We start from the raw sequence: 22,191 nt of genomic DNA on the forward strand, positions 1-22,191 counted from the left end.
AGACCCTTTTAAGCAGAGTATAGTCAGAAAACCTTGAGCAGAACAGGTCTCTAACTGCTGCTGTGCTCTGTTCTGTTGTTGTTGTTGTTTTCTCATTAAGTCCTAATTGAGAGTCTCTAGGGTATCACGAGCCGGAGCTGTAAACGGAGCCAACAGTGTGTGGAGGACACACACACACACACACACACACACACACACACACACACACACACTCTCTCTCTCTCTCTCTCTCTCCTCCCTCCTCTCTTTATAGAAATGTTGGAGGAGCTGATTACAGCCCATTACAGACAGACCAACAGACAGACAGGGTGTATATAGACCCACTCACTTCGTGACCAGCAGCACTCCTAACTTCTATTAACACTTTAACACATTAGCACATTAACAATTTGTATTGAAATAGAAAGAAAAAAACAACAACAAGTGGAGCTTTAATTCCAGCAAGACTCTGACACTTGTTTGGATTTTTTTCTTTTTAAGTTTTGTTCACCTGAAGGGCTTTTTTTCCCCCTTCCGGTCCCCTGACACCGGCTCTTGCTGCAGCTTCTGCCCGCCCCCGGCTCCTTCCCGTCCGGCCATGGGCTCTGTGTTGCCCGGCTCCTCGCTGGGCCTGAAGTCGGGCTTCAAGCCGCACCAGCCGCTCTCCCTGGCGGACATCATCACCTCGGACATCCTGCACAGCTTCCTGTACGGCCGCTGGAGGCACGTACTAGGCGAGCAGCACCACCACCTCCCGCACCAGCATCACCTGCAGCACGAGGACCGCACCACCCCGAGCGCGAGCCCCAAGACCGCGTTCACCGCGGAGGTGCTCGCTCAGTCCTTCTCCGGAGGTCAGTAACGGCACTTCAATTAACCTAACCAGTTCAATTAACCGTCACACCTTAAATATCCTTTAATGATAAAGTCACGTTTTAATCCCTCCAGTTTCAGGAGACTGACGCTTAAATGTACTTCCAAAACAGTTCATCACTTCCATGAAGTCATAAAAATTTATTTTTTATCTTAATGTATATCATTATGTCAGACTGATGAGCTTTAGACTGATGATAGAAGTAACAAAGGACTTTTATTTTTGCCACTTTCTTTATTTCAGATTTTTTTTTTTTACAAATAGGCCTAAGCAATAGGCTAGTTTCTGCTTATTTTGCTGATTAAGGTTTTTTTCATCTTACAAAATATGAAGCATTGTTAGGCTATATCTTAAACTATAGCATACCGAACAATATCCCTATAAAGATACAATAATCACATTGACCTGCGAAAACATTAAAATACTGATGTGTTTCTGCATTACAATAATCAATATTGTAAAAGTTTAAAGTCTGACAAATGTGTCAAATAAGTTGAGAGTTTAACCTGCAAATATAATTTTGATTTAGATGATTCATATATATTATAAATGAAATAATTAGTCTAGGCTACATTATGAACCTTATCAATAACCGATCAAACCGTTTGAACGCGGTGAACTCTGGGTGTGACGGGTCAGATTGAATGTCTTTATCTGCGAGCCACCGGCCAATCTCTACAAAATCATTAAAACCCCAATAATTATGCCTACCTAATTAGGTTTATCAATTCATTTAGCGGCCAACTGAAATGTCCGAACGTGTCGCTAACGTTAAGAAATCCTTTCTAAATGTGGTGTCTGCGCTTTTAAAGCTCAAATCTTTAAACATAACGAAGCTTCACTCGCGGCCTTTTTTTGTGGTCTTTTATTCATGTTTCTTTTTTATTTTAATTACATTTTATTGTGAAATTCGTTTCCGTTTTCGGTTAACTTCGTTAGGGACAATTTCAAAGACGCCGTAAGAGCTTGAACCCGGACTCATGATCCTCCCGTTTCATTCGTAAATGATTATTTCTGGTTTATTATTTCCCTCTGCCGTAATTTAAATCCCCTTTTCTCCGTCGTGTGAACTGAATCCGCTGAACTTTCTCCTCGTGGCATTTATGAGTTTTTTTCTTTTCTTCTTTTCTAGTTTTAAATTCGGATAATCTTCTACTTTTATCTCCATTTAAATCTCTTTTCTCCTTTATGTCACAACCTGTTTCACGCTCCGCCCTGAGCGTGAAACAGGTTGGGACATTTCTATGTTCCTCTTTGTATTTTTATTTTGATCCCCTATAGCCTATCATTTTATTTATTGTAGGCTATTTTTCCATTTTACTTACCATGGCCGGGATCTCAGACTCTTCTTCTTCTTCTTCTTCTCCTCTTCTTTTTCCTCTCTAGAATACATAAAGTCTGTCCATCTAAAAGCCGTCATGAATTAAGATTTCTTCCCCCCTCCCCCCGGCGGCTCAGTGGGCAGCCGGGGGGAGTTGTGTAGACATAATGCGACTATTGAAGGAGAAAAAAAGAGCATTTAACCTCCTTTTTCCCTTTGCCAAGGCTCAGTTTCATGCTGCTGTCACTGCTTGTGGGAAACTTCAGCTTTGCAACATTGCTAACATCATGTCCTTTTCCAATAAAACACACAGAACGAGGCTCCAGCTCACCCAACTCACTGTTAAATCTGCAAAAATGTAGCCCATATGGACTTCAACAAATCATTTTTTCTGATTGTCACTTCTAGTCTTCTGATTTCACTCATCAAAGTTTATTTTTTTAAGAGAAGAAAATAATGTCAAATAATGCTAGGCGTGCAAATCAATAGCCTAAATGTTATTTTCATTTTGTTTGTGTTCAGAGGTCCAGAAGTTGTCCAGTCTGGTTTTACCCAGTGAGGTGATCATCGCTCAGAGTTCAGTCCCAGGTAAACTTCTAAATCTTCTATTTCTGTTTGAATGTTAAACGAGCTAACGCATAATCTGTCTTGGTCTTTCTTGTTATTTAGCATGGAAATTAAAACCAAATGTAGCGTAGGCTACTTAATTAGGCTACTTGTTCATATGAATAACTCTTTTTAAGATTTTAATCTGCTTTCTCTGGCTTTTTACCTTCATGCCTCACATCATCTCACCTGTCACTCTGAAAGTCCGAAGCTTTGTCTCCTCATGAACACCTGTTGAGGAGTGTCTTGTTATAAAAGCTCGTCTTCATCTAGCTATGGGTGCTGCAAACATTTAGCTCCAGCTAAAATATGCATTGATCCACTAAATATGAATAATAAAGAAATAAGATTTCAGAGTGATAACTGGTCTGGGTCCAGCCTACAAAGCATTTCCCTTCAGTGTCAGTCAGAGATAAAAATGAACTGAAGGAGACAAAACATTTAAAATATGAAAGAAACCTGAAGAAACTGACTTCACTACAACTATAAAGTAACTTCTTTCTGTAATGTCAGAGGTGTGTGTTGTATGAATGTATAGCTCCTGTTTGGGTGTTTGGTTTTTACACTGTACATGTTGGCGTGTGTATGTAGGCTATATACAGGCTATATATATATATATATATTCCTGCAGTATAACAGCAGTGTGTCTCTGCTGTATTTCAGGAGAAGGTTTGGGTATTTTCTCTAAAACATGGATTAAAGCTGGAACAGAGATGGGACCTTTCACCGGACGCCTCATCTCACCTGAACACATCGACCTTTACAAGAACAACAACCTCATGTGGGAGGTAAACAAAGTTTGTTGTAACTCAACATTAATATTTACATTTACCAACATTTACATGTATATTGACTTAAATATTGACTATATGACTCGTTGTTAGCTAGCTAGCTTGCTTTCTAACCTTCTAACCTTCTAACCAACCATCTCGCTAACTGAAAGCTAGTTAACTTATAAACTGACTAACTTTTTACACATCCTAGCTACCTGATTGCTATTCAGTCAGCTATCTATGGCTGGCTAAGTGATTGTAAATCTGTAATTAGCTCCTGTAGCTAACCAGCTACCTGTAACTAACTGACTGACTGCTAGCCAGCTAGCTTGCTAATTAACTGACCAATTTACTTGCTGTCTGTTAGCTTGCTAACTAACCACTAGACTACCTAACTAACGGATTGCTAAGTGCTAGCTAATTAAATAACTGACTGACTGGTTAAAGATATTATGTAATATTTCTGCATAAATGTCTTTAGTTGTGTACTTACATTATCCCAAAAGTTTACAACAATGTTCAAACCCAGAGAAATCTATCATTTTAATTAATGACCCAGAGCATGTTGTTTGGTCGCCTTTTAATGGCTTCATATAACCTTTGACCCCTCTAGTTGCTCTAACTTCCATCAAAAGACAATAAACACCAGCTGGTCAGAGAACTGTAAATAATACAACGTCACAATTATACTCAGTAGCAGTAATACAGCACTTTGCAATCCAGTAATACAGTAGAGACTTCATTTGATATATTTCAATCTCGATCCAGCTTATTGCGATGCTACGTTGACAAGTGGCTCATGCTAATGCCTGGTGGCTAAAGCGTAGGCCAATGTAACTTCTAGGCAAGTCCCGCCCTACGAAGAAGCTCGATTGGTTGGGGTTAGGCATTGACCTCGAGTGGTTAAGGTTAGGATAGCCGATTGGTCAGGGCATAGGACCTGAACAAAATGGGTTACATTACCTTGCATAAACATGGACGCCTGGCCAATAGTAGTGTGTGAATGGTATTGAAGGGCCGGTCTTGCGTGAATTCCATAATAACGCACCCCCGGTCCGTCTGCCTCATTCCCTACTGCTAAGTGACTTTGGTCGGGATGAGAGCAGACAACGACAACAACCCGTGGGGACACAGCCACAGCTACATGCTTGCTAACTAGTCAGCTACCACCACAAATAGAATCTAAGTAATAATGTGGGATACACTGCGGCTATATCATTAGAATGACATGACATGAATACATGTTACCAAATGTAACGTGAATAAAACTTTAATACATTAACATGTCTGTGAACAAATACATTTTAGTTGGCAATGGTGGTTAACAATGAAGACAACAACTCCCATGATCCTACGCGACTTCACAACGTCGTCAAAAGTCCACGTTTACATCCATAGTTTTCGATTTTAAGAGACCCCTAGTGGCAGAAAATTACATTATAGTATGTTTAACTAGCTAGGCCTATAATAACTAGCTACTGTAGGTAACTAGCCAACAATCTGTATCTTACTCATGGGCACAGTGTCTAGGTGACGGACAAATTATTGAACTATTGGATAATAAAACAACCAGAAAATAAGGACATGTTTTCTCCTCCCTCTCAGGTGTTTAACGAGGACGGGACGGTCAGGTATTTCATCGATGCGAGTCAGGAGGACCAGAGGAGCTGGATGACTTACATTAAGTGTGCGAGGAACGAGCAGGAGCAGAACCTGGAGGTGGTTCAGATTGGCAGCAGCATCTTCTACAAGGCTGTAGAGGTCAGTGAATGCATCACCATCGGCAGGCCTATAATATCAGCTCGATGGTGTTTTAAGCCTCCAACGTTGCCTTCCAGGCAGCTAACCCTTAACTTAACCTTAAACATAACCATTGCCACACTGCCTGGAAGGCGATGTTGGGGGCTTAAAACACCATAATATCATATAACAGTGGTGGAAGAGGTAGATCCTTTAATTCAGTAAAAGTACTAATACCACACTGTAATAATACTCCGCTACAAGTAAAAGTCCCGATTGATCATCAAAAAAGTAAAATGTTCTCTTTCAAGTGGTTCATATTACATCTGATGTTTCTGGATTAATATATCTGCTGCATTAATGTGTATGTTGCATTTTACTGCTGTAGATGTTTAAGTTTGAGCTGATCTTTACACCTTTATATGCTGTTGGGTAGTTTAATCTACAGCAATGCATCATCTTCACATTTTTGTAGCGTCACTGTCCTGTGAGAACACGTATCTCTTAAAAGTCAACTTTTCATGGTGTCGACAAAAAGCTCTGTTTTAAGCTTTGTGACATTGCATTTTCCAGCTGATCCAAAAGACTTTATTTAGATGATTTAGCATTTAACATAAAGGAACACGTCATCCTTCAGTTATAACAAACATTCAACTCAACACATCTGGAGATACATAGTTTTTCATAGTCATCTGAAAAATTACTAAAGCTGTCAGACAGATGTGGTATAGTAAAAGTAAAATATTTAGCCTACAGTTACTGTACCTAAAATTTCTACTTAAGTAGGCTACTGGAGTAAATGTACTTGGCTACATTCCACCACTGGTGTCCAACAACAGCTGACTTCACTCTCTCCCTAAACAGAAGTCTTATTAATGATGTCTATCTGAAACGCCATAAGAACCTCGAACCAAAGACCCTATGGTCTCAACAGTTAAAAGTTATGAGGAGAACCAGGTTACAGGATGCTGCAGGTATTTTAAGGTATTTATAGCCTAATGCCAGTGCCTGCAGATAGATACAAATCCTGTTCCTATTTCATTTTATATAATATAATGTAATTTATTTCTAGAGCAGTTTCCGAAATGTGCTTTATACATTATATGAATTAAACATGAAATCCAGCCTTTAGACAACAAAAGACATTCAATAAAGCAGAATTAAAATCAATTCCGGTAAGTTAAGAATTAAAGACACAATTCAAGTAAAACCATGAAATTCAAGACCCATAAAGATGCAAACAAAACATGAAAGTGAAAGAGATGCAGAGGTTTTTTGAGTAAACTGATTCATCTTCTTTAGTAGCTGAGCAGACGCATTAAGAAGAGTTCAGGTGTGTGTCGCCCTCTGCTGGCTGAAAGAGTTAAGACTAAATCCAGTGTGCCTCCTGTGATTTTAACTGCCAAATCTGAACTACACGTAATAAGTTTCCATTTCAGGTGTTCTAACAGAGTGCTTGGTGATTTATACATTAATTATACATATGTATTTGTCATTTTGGTTTAAAGACAGGAAATGTCCGAAAATGTCCTCTTCCAGTGAATGATTAACCTCCATGTATTTCTCCTCAGACAATCCCTCCGGATCAGGAGCTGCTGGTCTGGTACGGAAACTCCCACAACACCTTCTTGGGAATCCCTGGAATTCCTGGAGGAGACGAAGAACAGAGCAAGAAGACCAAAACCGGTAAAGAAGATTGGTTATTGATCTGTGAATTTATCCACAAATTTGTAACTGAAGCACATTGACACATTTTGCTTCCATACATTCAGCTGATAGAATAAACCATTACATTTTCTAGCAAGGCTGTTTAATCAGCATTAATATCAGGCCTCGATACAGCATCAACATCAAAATGCAGTTTTAGTGCGGCATCAGTCTGAATCATTTCTCCTCCTCCTCCTCAGATGAGTTCCACACCTGTGAAGGTTCCTCCTCCTCCTCCTCTTCTTCTTCCTCCTCTTCCTCCTCCTCCTCCTCCTCCAGTCTGGGCCGCATGCGTTGCGTCATCTGCCACCGAGGCTTCAACTCCCGCAGCAACCTGCGCTCCCACATGCGCATCCACACGCTGGACAAACCGTTTGTCTGCCGCTTCTGCAACCGCCGGTTCAGCCAGTCATCCACGCTGAGAAACCATGTCCGGCTGCACACCGGTGAACGCCCGTACAAGTGCCACGTCTGCCAGTCGGCGTACTCGCAGCTGGCCGGCCTGAGGGCGCACCAGAAGAGTGCCAGGCACCGGCCCACAGGAGACGCCGGCGCTGCGGTAGGAAGCGTGGTGCTGCACGCTGCTCACGCAACTCACCCACCGCAGCTGACCACCATTCCTCATCCAGCATCACTGGTTCACCATGTACCCACCATGGTGCTGTGATAGGGGGTAGACAGACAGACAGGCAGACAGACAGACAGACGCAGCAAATTACAGACAGATGAACAGAAACATCTTTTAACTTAACTTAAAATATTTGGACAAAATAAGACAGAAAGGTGTATCACCATCATTGAAGAACATGACTGTCAGTTACCCAGGTAGCCAGATGAATCGGTCCAGCTGCGGCTCATTTGGCTGTGTTCTGGTAGCCCAATTCTGACAATCAGTCAGTGGCTCTCACTCCAGCGTTTGGCCAGAGTCAGAACATGACATTTTTGGCAAATCATTCATCTTCATGAGTCCAAGGCAAGACCAGTCGTTTTCAGATAATATTGTTATGCTAGAAACACAATACATAGTATTGACCTTTTTTTCCATCAAAAATGTGTTGATGCTTTGTATCAACACGCCAGAAATCACCTCAAATGAGGATATGCTATGTGATACATAACGTGATACTGAATTCTGGCCGGCAGATGTTGCCAAACACTTAAAATCAATTTTCAGCATATTGATTCTAATGGGGTTTGGTGCTTCAGAGAGTTTTGTTTCCTTATCAGTGGCACCAGTGTTGGGAAAGTTCACTTTCTACATGAACTAGTTCAAAGTTCAGTTCACAAATTTTAAAATGAACTAGCTAGTTCAGTTAATAGTTCATACTTCAAAATTTTGAACTATAAGTTCACGGTTCCAATAATGAACTAGTTCACAGTTCTTTTTTTCCATATGTTGCTGCGAGCTATTATTTTTCTAAATTATTGCCACAGCCCATATAGAACCACAGACAGCAATTATTTTATCAGTTTTAACACTGAAACTATGCATCAGATTTCATCTTCATATCCAATCAGTTCAACGTGCCGTTTCAGGTTTGCTGTGGATGTGACTGAAGTGCGGATTTTCTTTTTGAAAGCCGGCGGGCAAAGTTTGCACAGAAATGTGAGATTTTTCGCATCCTCACCGACCTTGTCATAAAACTTGTTTAAATGATCATACGAAGCCTCCTTGCTGCTTGCTAGTTGCTATGGTTGCTAGTTTATATAATGTCTATGTACATTGCCTCCATGCTGCTTTTTGTTTGGATGACACATGCGGCGGTGCGACACTGGTGGCTGGTGTTGCCAGATTGGGCGTTTTTTCCGCTACATATTAAGGCCTGTTTACAGTGTGTTTTAGCTGGGGTATCGCCTGGAAGGCTCTATAGAGATCTGGCACCCTATTGAACGAAGTAAAACTGAGAGCGTGCCGTTCACAGACACTAGAATGCATGAGTTCACAGTAACGTTCATCAGGCAGTAATACAGTAGGCCTACGTTCAGTTCACGTTTGCCCAAAATATGAACGAGTTCATGAACTATCGTTCAATGAACGCGTTCAGGCACAACGCTTACTGGCACCATATTCAGGGCACTGTTAGACTTGGATTTGAGCTACCTGGGTAATAATTTTACAAAGAAAACTCCACTCTCCAACAACTAGACGGCTGTTAGCTTGATGACAAGTTATGTCATTTAAACATCAAATCAATCAGATTGATCAGAAGTAAACTGAACACTATCCACGACGTTTGTACATTATATGCATGCACGCGCACACACACACACACACATACACACATTTATTAGATAACAGACACACTTAGATAAGCACAGACACACACACACAAACAGTTCTTTATTAAGAGTTTAAGAGACACTCTGATAATGATTCATAAAACAGTTGCATGATGGGACACAGTGTTAGCCTGTGACTCCAGTATAAATCACATATCTGTGAGAAGATGATGTCGTGCTTTGGTTTGCATGCAAATGGTTCTCTGTTAAAGGTATGTGTGTTGAAAACCAAGAGGCGTTACAGTCTGAGCACTGAGGCTCCTTCGCAGGAATCCTCTGAGTTTCTGGTAGATCGTCCTGTTGATCAGTTTACAGAAACATCCAGTTATACCCATGCTAACAGGTATAAGCATACACGATGCTAAAGCTCAATCTATAGTTTCTGTGTCTACATAGCTGTCAGGATTTATATTCACCAACTGCAGGTGTGAACACATGTATGTAGTATAGACAAATCAGCCTTCACAACTCAAGGATATCAAAGCCTCAACACTTTGGCATGTATTTGCTCAAATGCTTGTCACACCTGTATTTAAACGTTTGTAGAAAAATCTTGGTGACTTTGGTGAACTTTGATTCACAAATTCATGAAAATTAGCATACTGTCTTGACAGAGCTGACATTTGAGGGAATGCAGTGCCAAAGAGTCCACAATGGGGAAAGCTAAAGTATCGTAGCTGACTACCTGTTTTGATATTAGTTCACTTTATTGAAGCGGCACCAGACTACAAACAGTGAGAAGTTCATGCTATTAATATGACTGTTGACTAAATTGTGTAAAATGATTGTGCTATTATTAGCCACCTGTAGCCACAACGTCACCAAGATAACGCAAAATTGTTGCAGAAGAACACAAGGATAAACTTTGCTTTGACACTTTCTGGTGTGACCGGGGCTTAACGTTAGCTTGCACCATATTGAGTAAGGTCACAGAATTGTGTCAACGTTCGTGTCCCTTTTTGAGTAGCATAGGGCCATGCTCTCACTTTATCATGTTGAATTATAGTAGCATCCAAGCTAGAAAACTTTGTTAAAAACTGAAATGAAAAGTGATAGTCAGCTTAATGCTAACACTTAGCATAAACTATGTGGAGTAATAGGCTACTGACTCCAAAGAGGTTTAAGCACTAATTTTTTTATTCTACATTAGCTTGAGTGGTGATATGCATGGTGCTGCACCATGTTAGTAATAGCATGGCACAAAGCACCAAAGTCAAAAAAGATTTGTTTTAATCTCATGTGCACATGATATTAAAATCAATCTTCTTTTGGGACTCAATGTAAGCTGCATGCTAACATGCGACATTGGCGTCTTTTTACTGATCAACCAGTAAATCTACTACAAACTCACCAGATTCATTTAAAAACGCTCATCACTTATTAAATTGGCAAAGCCTAAAATATGTTATTATTATTATTATTATTATTATTATTAGTTCATGTATGTTGTTAGTAAGCTATGGGTTGAGACCCAAATTAGGTCTCAGGCAGGTTCACTTGAAAATATTAGAATCTAAGTTTCTAATCTTGTAAATGTTTCTACATGATTTGTTCCCTGATTTCTATATAAATATGTTAAGTAATGAGAAACTAAGAGTTGATGAGTCCCTTTACCTCAGACTTTTCTCTTAATGTGATGTAAATAAACTGTCAAAGAAAAGAATGTGAATAAAAACATGAGATGTACTTTATGCCTAGAATATAATTCAACTGTCACTTTATCTCTCTATATGTATAAGGTCATATATAACATGTATTGGTATATGAAGTATGTTGACTTCTATAAAGGACATTGTATTTGAGCCTGTATACTCCTAATAAAGTATTACTTCACCTTTAACCTCTGCTCTGCTCATGTCTGTAAGTCTGTGTATTATACATACATACAGCTTTCACACAATAGGCGTCAGCGGTGGAAAGTAACCAAGTACAATTAAGTATTTTAATTTTATGCTACTAACACTTCTACTTCACTACATCTCAGAGGGATGAAGGCTTGGGTCATGTGGATGCGCCGACGGTGTTGTTGAAACTGCGCACCATAGCTTTAGGATGATGAACTCTTTACATTTTGATGACTCTGATCTTTTCATCTATAGTGCCACCCTCAGGGCATAGCTCCACTGCTGTTAAGATAAATCATCAGGATGTAGTTTTATGTTATTGTGGCTGTAATGAACTCCTGCAGCCTGTCAGTTTAGTTAGACCTGCAGTGTTCTGTACTTAAAAATGTCCCTGATGCATATCAACTATGTTTTTTACTGCAGAGTGAAGAGAAAACAAAAAAGAACACCAAATGTGAATTTTTGCTTTCTGATTTGACGATTGACTGATAAGATGATAACAGAGTCAACACTGTTGGGTAAGAACAGAAAACACAGGCTGAGTAAACTCACCTTTGACACACACACACACACACACACACAAAGAGAGAGAAGAAGATCTCACTCTGTCCTGTTTTCTGGTTATTCGCAGGAATTTGCCAATAGTTGAGGTAATAAATAACTAATGAAATGTAACTCTCTCCAGTTTCTCAGTCAGTGTGTGCATGTGTGTTCTCTCCTCACGGTCAGGATGAAGGTATGTGTCCTCCTGATGTGTGTGTGTTGTCTCTGTTGGAGGACGGAGGCCAATTCCAGATCGTGAGTATTATTAATATTATTATTATACTGCCTAATTATCTTGTCACAGACAGTTGTAGAGTGCATTTGGACTGTTTGTGTAACTGCTGCTGTAGTGCAGTTTGTGCTTTTGTCAGATATATGCTTGTGTAGAATATTCTCAATTATTGCTAACAGGTAAGCATACATGATGCTTTAGCTCAAATGTTTCTACGTATCTGTTGGAGTCTATATGATGGAAATTGTGTGAGTCTTTGCAGACATCTGCTTGCAAGTGTACAACCGTGCAGATATTAAATAACAACAGAAAAAGTCAGATGAACACTTTTTGTAGAATATTCCCCTGCACTGTACTCCACTCAGCTAAACCGTAATCGAACATCTGTTTGCTCGTGGTGCAGAGCAGACGTGTGAACAGACTTTGTGTGGGTCAGGGGGTGAAAATGAAAGCTCCATTTGTAGTTCACAGATTCTCACGATTACCCCTTGTCCACTCTGTGAGGCAGGAGCCTGGAAGTAATTCAAATCAGGCAGTCGGCCCCTGAAGTACCTTTATGGCCAAGAATAAGGCACAAAATGTAAAATAAAAAGTCCCTATATGTCTTGGCATTGTCAAAGTAATGTGATATGTCTCCACAAAGTGCTTAGACCTTTCTTGCTGTGACTGCACTTGATTAGATTAAAGCTTTAGTGCATAACTTTTTGATATTAATGAATGTCCATTACAGTCAAGCCACTGCCAAATGAGTTGATACAAAGCTAATTCAGACTATCAGCTCCACACAACTCTCTCTGTATTTGTCAGTATGGCTATGTTCAAAAGATTGTGGCATCCGGTGACTTTCGCACGCAGAAACTTGAATGAAGATAATTACCTCTTCTGAAGAGTCCTTCATGTTTTTTTTTAATCCTCCGTGTCCCCCTTGGCGACTAGAAACTGCGTGGAGAAGGGGGGTGGAGGGGGGTTGTGCAGTCACGGAAGGTTTGCATCATGTGGAATTCCTCAAGGGGACGACAGAAACTACGCACTATAGCTTTAATGAACGATTCCTGACTGTCTCTTGTTTGATCACATGAATGATGTCCAGGTGTCTTCTCCTCCCTCAGGTATCTGATTACATTTCCTCTCTCATTGCGTCTGGATGCTGTGGAGACGGTGTTGCTGCACTTGTTTGGTTTTGAGACTGATGAGACAGTCTACGTGTTCTTGAAGACCTCCATGGCTCCAAATCATGTGGTTTTGGCTAGAGAAGTCGTGACCCTGAACTCCCTGAACAACTACCAGGCCGCAGTCGAAGTCCAGGTTAGACTGAAAGTTATCAGAACTCATCACCACTGCCAAGGAGGTGATGTTTTTGGTTCACAAAACTACTGACCCAATTTTCATGAAACTTGGTGTTGCATGAGCCAAGGAAGAACCCATTTAATTTTGGAGCAGATCCAAATCACTGGGCGGATACACAAATTATTTTTCACTTTTGATAACATTTCGCGATAGGGCATGGCCGTGGTGGAGGTCTGCTAGAAGTGCCCTTCTAGTCGTAGGATGAGGTTTTAATCAACTCTTTCTGTTTGTCTCTGTAGCTGCATCCAGAGAAGCTGGATAAGACGGCGACGGAAGTGTTTCTGCACGTCCAATCAACAGTGATCAACCAGCACGTGTCTGTGCCCATCAGCCGCACCAACGGCTTCCTGTTTATCCAGACAGACAAACCGCTGTACACCCCCCATCAGAGCGGTGAGCGTTTAAAACCACATAACAGAAGAGTCCCACAATCCACTGCACACCAGTGTTGAATCACTGTTTGTCTGTGGTGGAATGTAACTACTCAAGTACAAATTCATCAGAGCCAAAACAAACAGGCAAGCGGCACTATAATCATATTTCAAATATAGTATACAGCAGGGATACTCGCCTTTCCTTTCCTGGTGGCCACTTTTGCTAAATGACAAGAGGCCAGGGGTCAGTTAAACAAACAACATGAAGGCAAATTCATCTGTCCATTTTCCATTAAATTGCCTGTTTTCAACCTTTGGATGTTTGCTGTCCTCGCTCATCTTGCAAATTTCGGTCACAGCAGGACATTCTAGGCTTAGCCGGGACCTCTGTTGAGGGATCCTCCCCTGGCACTTTTTCACAACAAGCTTTGTAATAATGCTTTTTTTTAATGCACTCTGGCACCTTATTTACATTCAAAGTACAAACAAGAATTATAGTGTGAATAAATTTACTGTATTTTCATTGTAAATTAGCCTGTGGGCCACCCGGCAGCCTTTCTGTAAGTTGAGTATCACTGGTATACAGTACATACATGTAAGAAACTAAACATAAAACTTTCTCATACATTAACAGTAAACCTTTGAAAAAATAAAGTAAAATGTCTTAACAATGTGCTTGTGTGTGTGTGTGTGTGTGTGTGTGTGTGTGTCCAGTTAAAGTGAGGGCGTTCTCCCTGAACCAGGAGCTAAGACCGGCCAATCGCAGCGTGTTTCTGACCTTTAAGGTGGGTGTAATGACCTGAAGGTACAGCGGGGTGTAGCAATATATCACAAAATGTTGAAGTTATGTCAGATCAGTGAACTTGTCCCCCACAGGACCCGGATCAAATCACAGTGGACATTGTGGAGATGTTTGATGTCAACAATGGAATCCCATCGATGCAAAACCCGTTCAAGATCCCCATTAAACCAAAGTAAGACAAAAAAAACAAAACTACCTACTAAAAGCTGCAAAATAAAAGCTATACACATTCTGATTCCAGGCTGTTTATATCGTTAAAGTGATTCCAGGCTTTGCTATATCGTTAGTTTGATTCCAGGTTGTATGTAATGTTGTTAATGTGATTCCAAGTTGTATTTAGCTTTGTTAATGTGATTCCAGGTTGTTTGTAATGTTGTTAATGTGATTCCAGGTTGGGGATTTGGTCCATTGAAGCTTCTTACTCTGATGATTTCACAACAACAGCGAAAGCAGACTTTGAAGTGAAAGAATATGGTAACTACACAAGAAAACTACTTTATCAGATATGATATATGTGAAAGTGTAAAATGTAAATTATTGACTGTTCTGTGTCAGTTCTTCCCAGTTGCAACATCCTTGTGGAACCAGAAGCTAACTACATTAGCTACGGAAGCTTCAGCAATTTCCGCTTCAAGGTCTCAGCCAGGTGAAGAAACATGCGTCATGTTAAGATATCCAGAACTCAAAATTTCAATGAAATTATTAATATATATTTTTTAGCTGTGAAAACTCAAACATGTGTGTCTCTCAGGTATAATCACGGTGCTCCGGTGGTTGAAGGCGAAGTGTTTCTGCGCTATGGCTACGTTAGCGGAAAGAGTCCTCCGGTTATCATCCCCAACTCTGTCACCAGAGAGAGCGTAAGAGACATGAAAACTGATATACAGCAAGAAACGCTGTTAATATAAAGTGTTAATATACACACCAACAACTCACTGATCTACACTAAACTGAGAGTTTTCAATACAATACCTAAATGTCAGTACAATTCTCCAACTTTTTTGATATCTTAGTTTTAGGAATATTTGTCTTGCATTGCCAGACCTATCTCCACAGCGCTGCAGAGTAGTCTCGGGAAGGGAAGTTTTGGTGAAAAAAGAAAGAAAACACCACACACAATATTAAATGAAATTAACTATTCACACAATACAGTAATGTGAGCTATATAAATTAGCTGGATACATGGTTAAGCCTAATTTGCTTTTACCAGTGTATTGCCGTGTGTATTTTGTTCACAGCAATCCCCGCCAACGGTCCCAAAATGTGTCAGTTAGATTGTAAATGCCGTGAACATATTCTTTGTGGATCTTTACAATCGTTCCTCGAAAGAACCAAGCAGGCCTGCCTTGTTGCATAATCCAAATTTTCTTGAAAAATGTGCCATTTTCAGTGTGTAATGTTAGCTTGCTAGCTCAGAAGTTCCGGTTGCTGTTCCTGTTCCTCAACATATGGGACAAATGGCATATGGCAGAACTTTTGCTGCCGCTGGAACTATCTGAGGAATATAAACAAATCCCACTTTTTACTTTTCTCATCTTTAAAAAAAACTGTTTCTACCAACAATCACAGTAAGAGTGAGAAAAGGATAGTTTATTTAAAAAGTATCTAGTTTGTCTTTTTATAATTCTAATTTTGAATAATAATCTTGTCAGGACTGAATGCAGCCTGAAGAAAAGACAATAAAGACAATTGGGGCCAAAAGAAAAATTACTTGCAACCTTTTCCGCAATGTTTTTTATCAAAGTTCGGATTTTTCAGGCAAAAGTGTGGGATATAATATTATCCTTAAAAGAGTGTCTCTGAGTGGTCATAGAACCCTTGTTTTCATGGATGCAAAAAAACGCAGAAAATCAACCGAAAAATGAAAATTTTAGTTACGCATGTACATTTCCTAGTCAATGGGTAAAGGCGAGGATCAATTTAAAAACATGCAACAGTTTCGGACAAAATATAAGGACTACTATGATATTTGACACTTTCTGATATTTGATGCAGCAGTCAGATTTCAGTCAGTGTTAACAAAGAAATATATTAAGGTTTAATACCAAGCACTAGATTATGTGTTAACAAAAAAATTATTTCACTGTTTATCCTCTCCTCAAAAACAGAATGTAGTTTCACGTTTTGTTGTTAGCAGTTGTTGTGTCTTTCAGTTGTCCCTGACAGGTGAAGTGGACGTGACTGTGAACATGGAGGAGGTCCTGTCCAAACACAACGGACCAAAAGACCTCAACAGTCTGGTGGGGAAGTACCTGTACATTGCTGTCCTGCTTCAGGAGAGCACAGGTAAACACATTTCACCTTCCTACCAGTCTTAAAGCTGACATTACAAGATAAAGACTTTGGCTGTATTACAAACTGCCTACTGCATACTACCGAGGAACGCAGTGTGTATATTGCATACTGCATTTGTCAGTGGTATGCAGTCTGAAACTGAAAAATCTATTTCATTTTGCAGTATGCTGGCCAGGCTTATTAGGTTATAGAAAGCTGAAGTAAAGAAGTTGTTGAGACCGTTTCAGCGCTTTGCATTGACTGGTCCAATGCATGCTGGAGTTTTTTTTCCAAATCAGTACAACATCTGGGTATTTTTGGCATACTACAGATTTTGGTTTTGTTTGCATACTGCATGCTACATTTTTGCCAAATCAGAACGTACTGGTGGTATAGTAGGCGGTTTCGAATACCCCCTTTGTCGCATAGTGACAGGATATCATGTTTACACTCACGGGTGTTCCCCCTCCTCACTACACTCTTCTCTCTCTCTCAGGTGGGATCACTCAGGAGGCGGAGTTTGCTGCAGTGAAGTTTGTTGAATCACCTTACAGGCTGAGCCTCGTGTCCACGCCCCCCTTCATCAAACCTGGACTTCCTTATAACATCCAGGTGTGTGTCTGCATCGTCACACTCACACCTGTTCAACTGTAGGTTGGTCAGGAATGAACTTTAATTTAGTGATTTCATGAAATCTCTTCAGGTGCTGGTGAAGGATCACCTGGACAAACCGGTGAACCGGATATTGGTTCGTATGGTGGAGCGACAGCTGTTCAAACAGGGGAGGGAGCCCGAGGTCGAGCTGAATCTCGACCGCTCCAACAGCCAATCAGACGGCATCGCTTTCTTCATACACAACTCACCAAAAGAAGCAGTCCGAGTGGTGCTAAAGGTGAAGAGGAGGAAGCCGTCTTTCTGTTGATTACTCGTTTTCATGTTATTTATGTTTTGTTTACTTTTCGTTTTTGTTGCTTGTTTACTTGCAGTTGTCATCTTCTTCCTGTTTACCTCTTTTAGTACTTTTCTTTACTTGCTGTTGTTTACTTGTTTATGTGTTGTTCTTTACTTGATGTTTACATGTGTCAGCATGTTATAGTTTGCTTGTTGTTCATGTGTTGTTTGTTTGTTTGCTGTTTTTAATTGTGAAAGTTAACTTTTGATTTCATTGTTTACATGTTGTAGTTCTTGTTGTTTATGTTTATGTGTTTTTTTGTTTTACTTGTTTACACATTTAGGTTTAGGTGTTGTTAACTTGTTGTTGTTTACTTGTCAGTTTGAGACGGCAGACTCCAACCTCCCAGCAGCCAGTCAGGCCAGACTGACTCTGGAGGCGGAGTCCTATCGCTCCCCGAACCAGCGTTACCTGTACATTGACCCCCCGCTGCCCGGCCAAGGCCTGGAGGTGGGACAATTCTCCAACATCAAGGTGTACTCGTCCATGCCCTCCTACGTGCCCATCAGAGCTCTCAGCTACCTGGTGAGGAGACATCTGATCATGTACGTCGTCTGTGTTGTCCTGTTTCCATAGTTACTGATGACCACTAATGATCACTCCTGTGTCCCCTCAGGTGCTCTCTAAAGGGAAGGTGGTGCATTTCAACAGTCAGAAGTTCGTCCACAGCGGCGATAACAAACATACTCTGAGCTTCGAGGTGACGACCTCCATGGTCCCGTCCATCAGAGTGCTGGTCTACTACATCGTGTACGGAGAGGGGGTGTCCGAGCTGGTGGCCGACTCCGTCTGGCTGGACGTCAGCGACAAGTGTGTCAACGGACTCAAGGTACAACAAGACTGTTGTCTTTTATTCTGTTACTTCTCACTTGATTTATTACCTCAACAAACATTTTCATAACAAGTTTATATCAATCGTTAGTTTCAAGTCTTCTTAACTACATATAGCAAATTATGGTCCCAGGGGGCGTGGCTACATGTTGACCTATTAATCAGGACAGAGGCTTAGTAATGTGTATCCATGGCCCTGTATACATTAAAATACCCGTGAACTTGTTTTTGGGTGTTGTCCGTGTTTACGTCTTAAACTTTGACCCTCTCACTGTGTGTTTTCACTTCATCAAGTTGATTGTAACATTTTGGTTGCCTAAAAATGTCTTGTTTAGTGTTCTGCCAACCAAGCTAGCTAGCTAACGCTAGCTTCCCTAGTAAAAGTACAAGTAGGCCTATCTTGCCAGAATATTACTTCACTAGAAGTTAAAACTCACCGCTAGAGACCTCCGCTGGCCAAGCCGGTTGGGCGTTTAGCATTCCTGCTACTATTAATGGATTATTGGATTAAATGATTTAATTGTGCAGCTCTTACTTTCCAAATGTTATCAGACTGAATGGATCAATTTCTGATAGTGAAATAAGTCATTTCGTGGGGGTTGTGACGTTCAAAAAAACATATCTACTGATTTACAGATGTCTCTATCGCCATGTTAGTTTATGGGAAAGAGTCTTTTTGGGCCCCATGACATCACGTGACGGACACGGAGCTTGTTATTCCCCTGTTTGGGCGCTATGTCAAGTTGACTTTAAAGTCGGCGCACTTCCAGGGGGTCTGCTTTGATCGAAACTATGTAAAATCAAAGATTCTCTGTAACTAAAGATACCGTATTACACGCTGCCGCGCTGTGAGCTCAGGCTCATACGGCAGGGGCAGAGTACGCGCTGCGGGGCAAGGAAGCATTAGATTGTTTTTTTTTCAAAGACAACTGCAAGTCAGTGATTGGTGGCCGTTTTTACAGGATAACAGCAGCTACAGATAAGGGATCTTTTTTACTCCTTTTTAGAGCCTGTATTTATTGCTGTCGGGGTTTAAAGACCATTTCAAACAATATATTAAAGAAGTGTATAGAAAATAGTCACCAACCCTGCCTTTAATGGATGGTTAACATGAGTCAGGCTCATAGACTGTTAATATTAATGGACAAAGCATTCGGTTCGGCAAAGTGCTGCAAATGCGGAAGTGCCTTAAACCTGCATTCTATCTGAATTCCAGCAGGGGGCGATACGTGCGGTTGCAAAAAGGAGGTCGGTTTCTGTAGAAGTCTATGAGAAAGTGACCCACTTCTCACTTGATTTATTACCTCAGTAAACATTTTCATAATGAGTTTATGGTCTCAATCGCTAGTTTTAAGTCTTCTGCAATACAGAATGATGTTCATTTTTTTAATTATGGTCTTGTTGATTTTAAAATCGGCGATAAAGCAGGGGGTGTTTTAGGGCGTGGCTATGATGCGATTGCCAGTGAAAGTGTGTAACGTAATGTAGAGTGTGAGGGCTCCTCCCTCATTCCTCCCTCTCACCTAAAATCGTCACATCCGCCACCAGGATGGCTACGCCTGTAACGACAAACTCGACCACTCATAGCAGATCTCTACAAAGCAATGGGTGACGTCACACATGCGCTGTCCATTAATATACAGTCTATGGTCAGGCTTCATATCATATCTTCACAGTATGTACACTTTGAATTAAGTATGTTTTGTATTGTATTGTATTGAATGTGTGTGTGTGTGTGTGTGTGTGTGTGTGTGTGTGTGTGTGTGTGTGTGTGTGTGTGTGTGTGTGTGTGTGTGTGTCAGACTGATCTGTCGTATCCTACTCAAGTCTACAAACCAAAGCAAAACCTCCGGCTGGACATCAAGACCAATCAGGAGGGTCTGGTGGCTCTGTCTGCTGTTGACTCCGCCATCTACACGCTGCGACCCAACTACAGGGACCCCATTAACAGGGTAACCGAGTAAACATACCATTTCACCTCAGAAGACATTAGTTATAGTAATAGTTTGTGAATATTATTTGAAGTTCTATGAAACAGCAGTAATAGGAAGTATGGTGGCCTGCAGGTTATGCGTCATATCGAGCACAGTGACCAGGGCTGCGGGGGAGGCGGCGGCATAGACAGTGCAGATGTATTCCGATTGGCTGGCCTTACCTTCATCACCAATGCTAACGCCCAACCGTTAAAAAGCGGTACGTCATTCAATCAATCAATCAAACAATTACAGTGTTTATGAAGTGATTTGAGTTTGTGTTGGTGTTTGTGTGTGTGTGTGTGTGTGTGTGTGTGTGTGTGTGTGTGTGTGTGTGTGTGTGTGTGTGTGTGTGTGTGTGTGTAGAGGCGTGCACAGCAGTCGTGCGTCCAAAACGAGCTCTGACGGATGAGGAGAAGACAAAGAAAGGTGAGACTCCACCTTTCAACATTTTTTAATGAAACCAGTATGACTGATTCATTCAAAAACACATTTGCTGTATTAGTTTCAGAACCAAACAGGTAGATAACAGTGTCTCTGCCTTTCTGTCCAGCGGAGAGTTACGGTCGACTGAAGTCCTGCTGTAAACAGGGCATGAAGTTTATCCCAAAGAGTGTGACCTGCCATCAACATGCCCTGCAGACCTTCAAAAAAAAGCAACACGCTCCCTGCAAACAAGTCTTCATTGACTGCTGTGAGTTTGCCCAACAGAACCTGGACCAGGACCAGAACCTCATCCTGGGACGCCACGGTCAGTCTGGACTCATCACACCCTGATCACACACCAACACACACTGACACAAAGATAGATTACGGATGTCACAGCACAGGAAGTCTACATAAAGTGGAGTTACCTCCTGTGGTCGTTAGAGGGTGCCAAAAACCGGAGGGTTGTGGTATTGTGTAGCTATGCAAGATTGATTGATTAAAAACACAAATACCACTGTACTGGAGTCATTACATACATAAAAAGGATACAATCACAATAAAGTCCAAAGGCTATTTTCCATTGTGGTCCTCTATAACACTTAACAACCCACAAGATTAAACAGCACAACAACAAGACAACAAGTGCAGAAAATACAATCAATATATAAATAGCAGCGGGGTTGCTATGTCAACATGCTCTTTCTTTCTTGGCCATGAAAAAATTTGAATTAAAATTAGATTTCAGGTTTGATTCCACTCTAATGCTAGCCTAGAAATCTAGACACACCCTAGCGGCAGCAAATGTAATTTGCAGATGTGGGTATGGCTTGTCAGGCTACTGTAAGGCTACTGCCCTGCAGAGAAATGTGTTTATGCCCATTAGACTGTTGAATCAAAAAGAAATGAAAGTAGCTATAATTCACTTTTAGTAGTGAAAAATAATGAAGTACTTTGGTACCAAATTTTTCATCAATTTTGTAAGTGAGCAGCATCTTCATATAAATAAATATAAAGATTACATTTATACTGAAGAAAGCTTAAAACATTAGTGTGTTGTCTTTATGTATGTGTGTTAACGTTTCACTGAGTTATGAAGAAGAGAAGGACAGAGAGTATTGACTCTAATTTATCTTTCAATTTTATTTATATATCAATATCAAATCATAACAAGTTATCTCAAGACACTTTACAGGAGTAGGTCTAGACCACACAAAGACCCAACAATTCCAGTAATTCCCCCAAGAGCAAGCATTTAGTACGACAGTGGCAAGGAAACACTCCTTTTAGGAAGAAACCTCGAGGGGTGAGAA

The 22,191-nt window shown here is 40.7% G+C and overlaps 2 protein-coding genes across 2 annotated transcripts in view; both read left to right on the plus strand.

Annotated features, from left to right (window-relative positions):
• Window positions 1-577: 577 nt before the first annotated feature.
• prdm12b (PR domain containing 12b) lies at window positions 578-8,440 on the plus strand. The gene is made up of 6 exons (XM_028578898.1): window positions 578-833; window positions 2,697-2,762; window positions 3,444-3,568; window positions 5,159-5,314; window positions 6,865-6,979; window positions 7,201-8,440. Exons 1-6 carry the CDS (start codon window positions 578-580, stop codon window positions 7,665-7,667), a joined length of 1,185 nt encoding a protein of 394 aa, XP_028434699.1. The 3' UTR covers window positions 7,668-8,440.
• Window positions 8,441-11,572: 3,132 nt separating this feature from the next.
• c5 (complement component 5) overlaps window positions 11,573-22,191 on the plus strand; it is a 33,687-nt gene continuing 23,068 nt past the window's right edge. Inside the window, exons 1-18 of the mRNA XM_028577622.1 lie at window positions 11,573-11,642; window positions 11,854-11,922; window positions 13,009-13,204; window positions 13,486-13,639; window positions 14,335-14,405; window positions 14,497-14,594; window positions 14,814-14,896; window positions 14,978-15,068; window positions 15,174-15,282; window positions 16,576-16,708; window positions 17,193-17,308; window positions 17,400-17,588; window positions 17,970-18,173; window positions 18,265-18,477; window positions 20,282-20,431; window positions 20,546-20,672; window positions 20,819-20,881; window positions 21,006-21,203. Coding sequence (XP_028433423.1) covers window positions 11,855-11,922; window positions 13,009-13,204; window positions 13,486-13,639; window positions 14,335-14,405; window positions 14,497-14,594; window positions 14,814-14,896; window positions 14,978-15,068; window positions 15,174-15,282; window positions 16,576-16,708; window positions 17,193-17,308; window positions 17,400-17,588; window positions 17,970-18,173; window positions 18,265-18,477; window positions 20,282-20,431; window positions 20,546-20,672; window positions 20,819-20,881; window positions 21,006-21,203 — 2,263 coding nt within the window. The 5' untranslated portion in view covers window positions 11,573-11,642; window position 11,854. The remainder of the gene's footprint in view (window positions 11,643-11,853; window positions 11,923-13,008; window positions 13,205-13,485; window positions 13,640-14,334; window positions 14,406-14,496; window positions 14,595-14,813; window positions 14,897-14,977; window positions 15,069-15,173; window positions 15,283-16,575; window positions 16,709-17,192; window positions 17,309-17,399; window positions 17,589-17,969; window positions 18,174-18,264; window positions 18,478-20,281; window positions 20,432-20,545; window positions 20,673-20,818; window positions 20,882-21,005; window positions 21,204-22,191) is intronic.

Source organism: Perca flavescens, chromosome 5 (genome assembly GCF_004354835.1).
Source record: "Perca flavescens isolate YP-PL-M2 chromosome 5, PFLA_1.0, whole genome shotgun sequence".
NCBI lineage: Eukaryota > Metazoa > Chordata > Actinopteri > Perciformes > Percidae > Perca > Perca flavescens.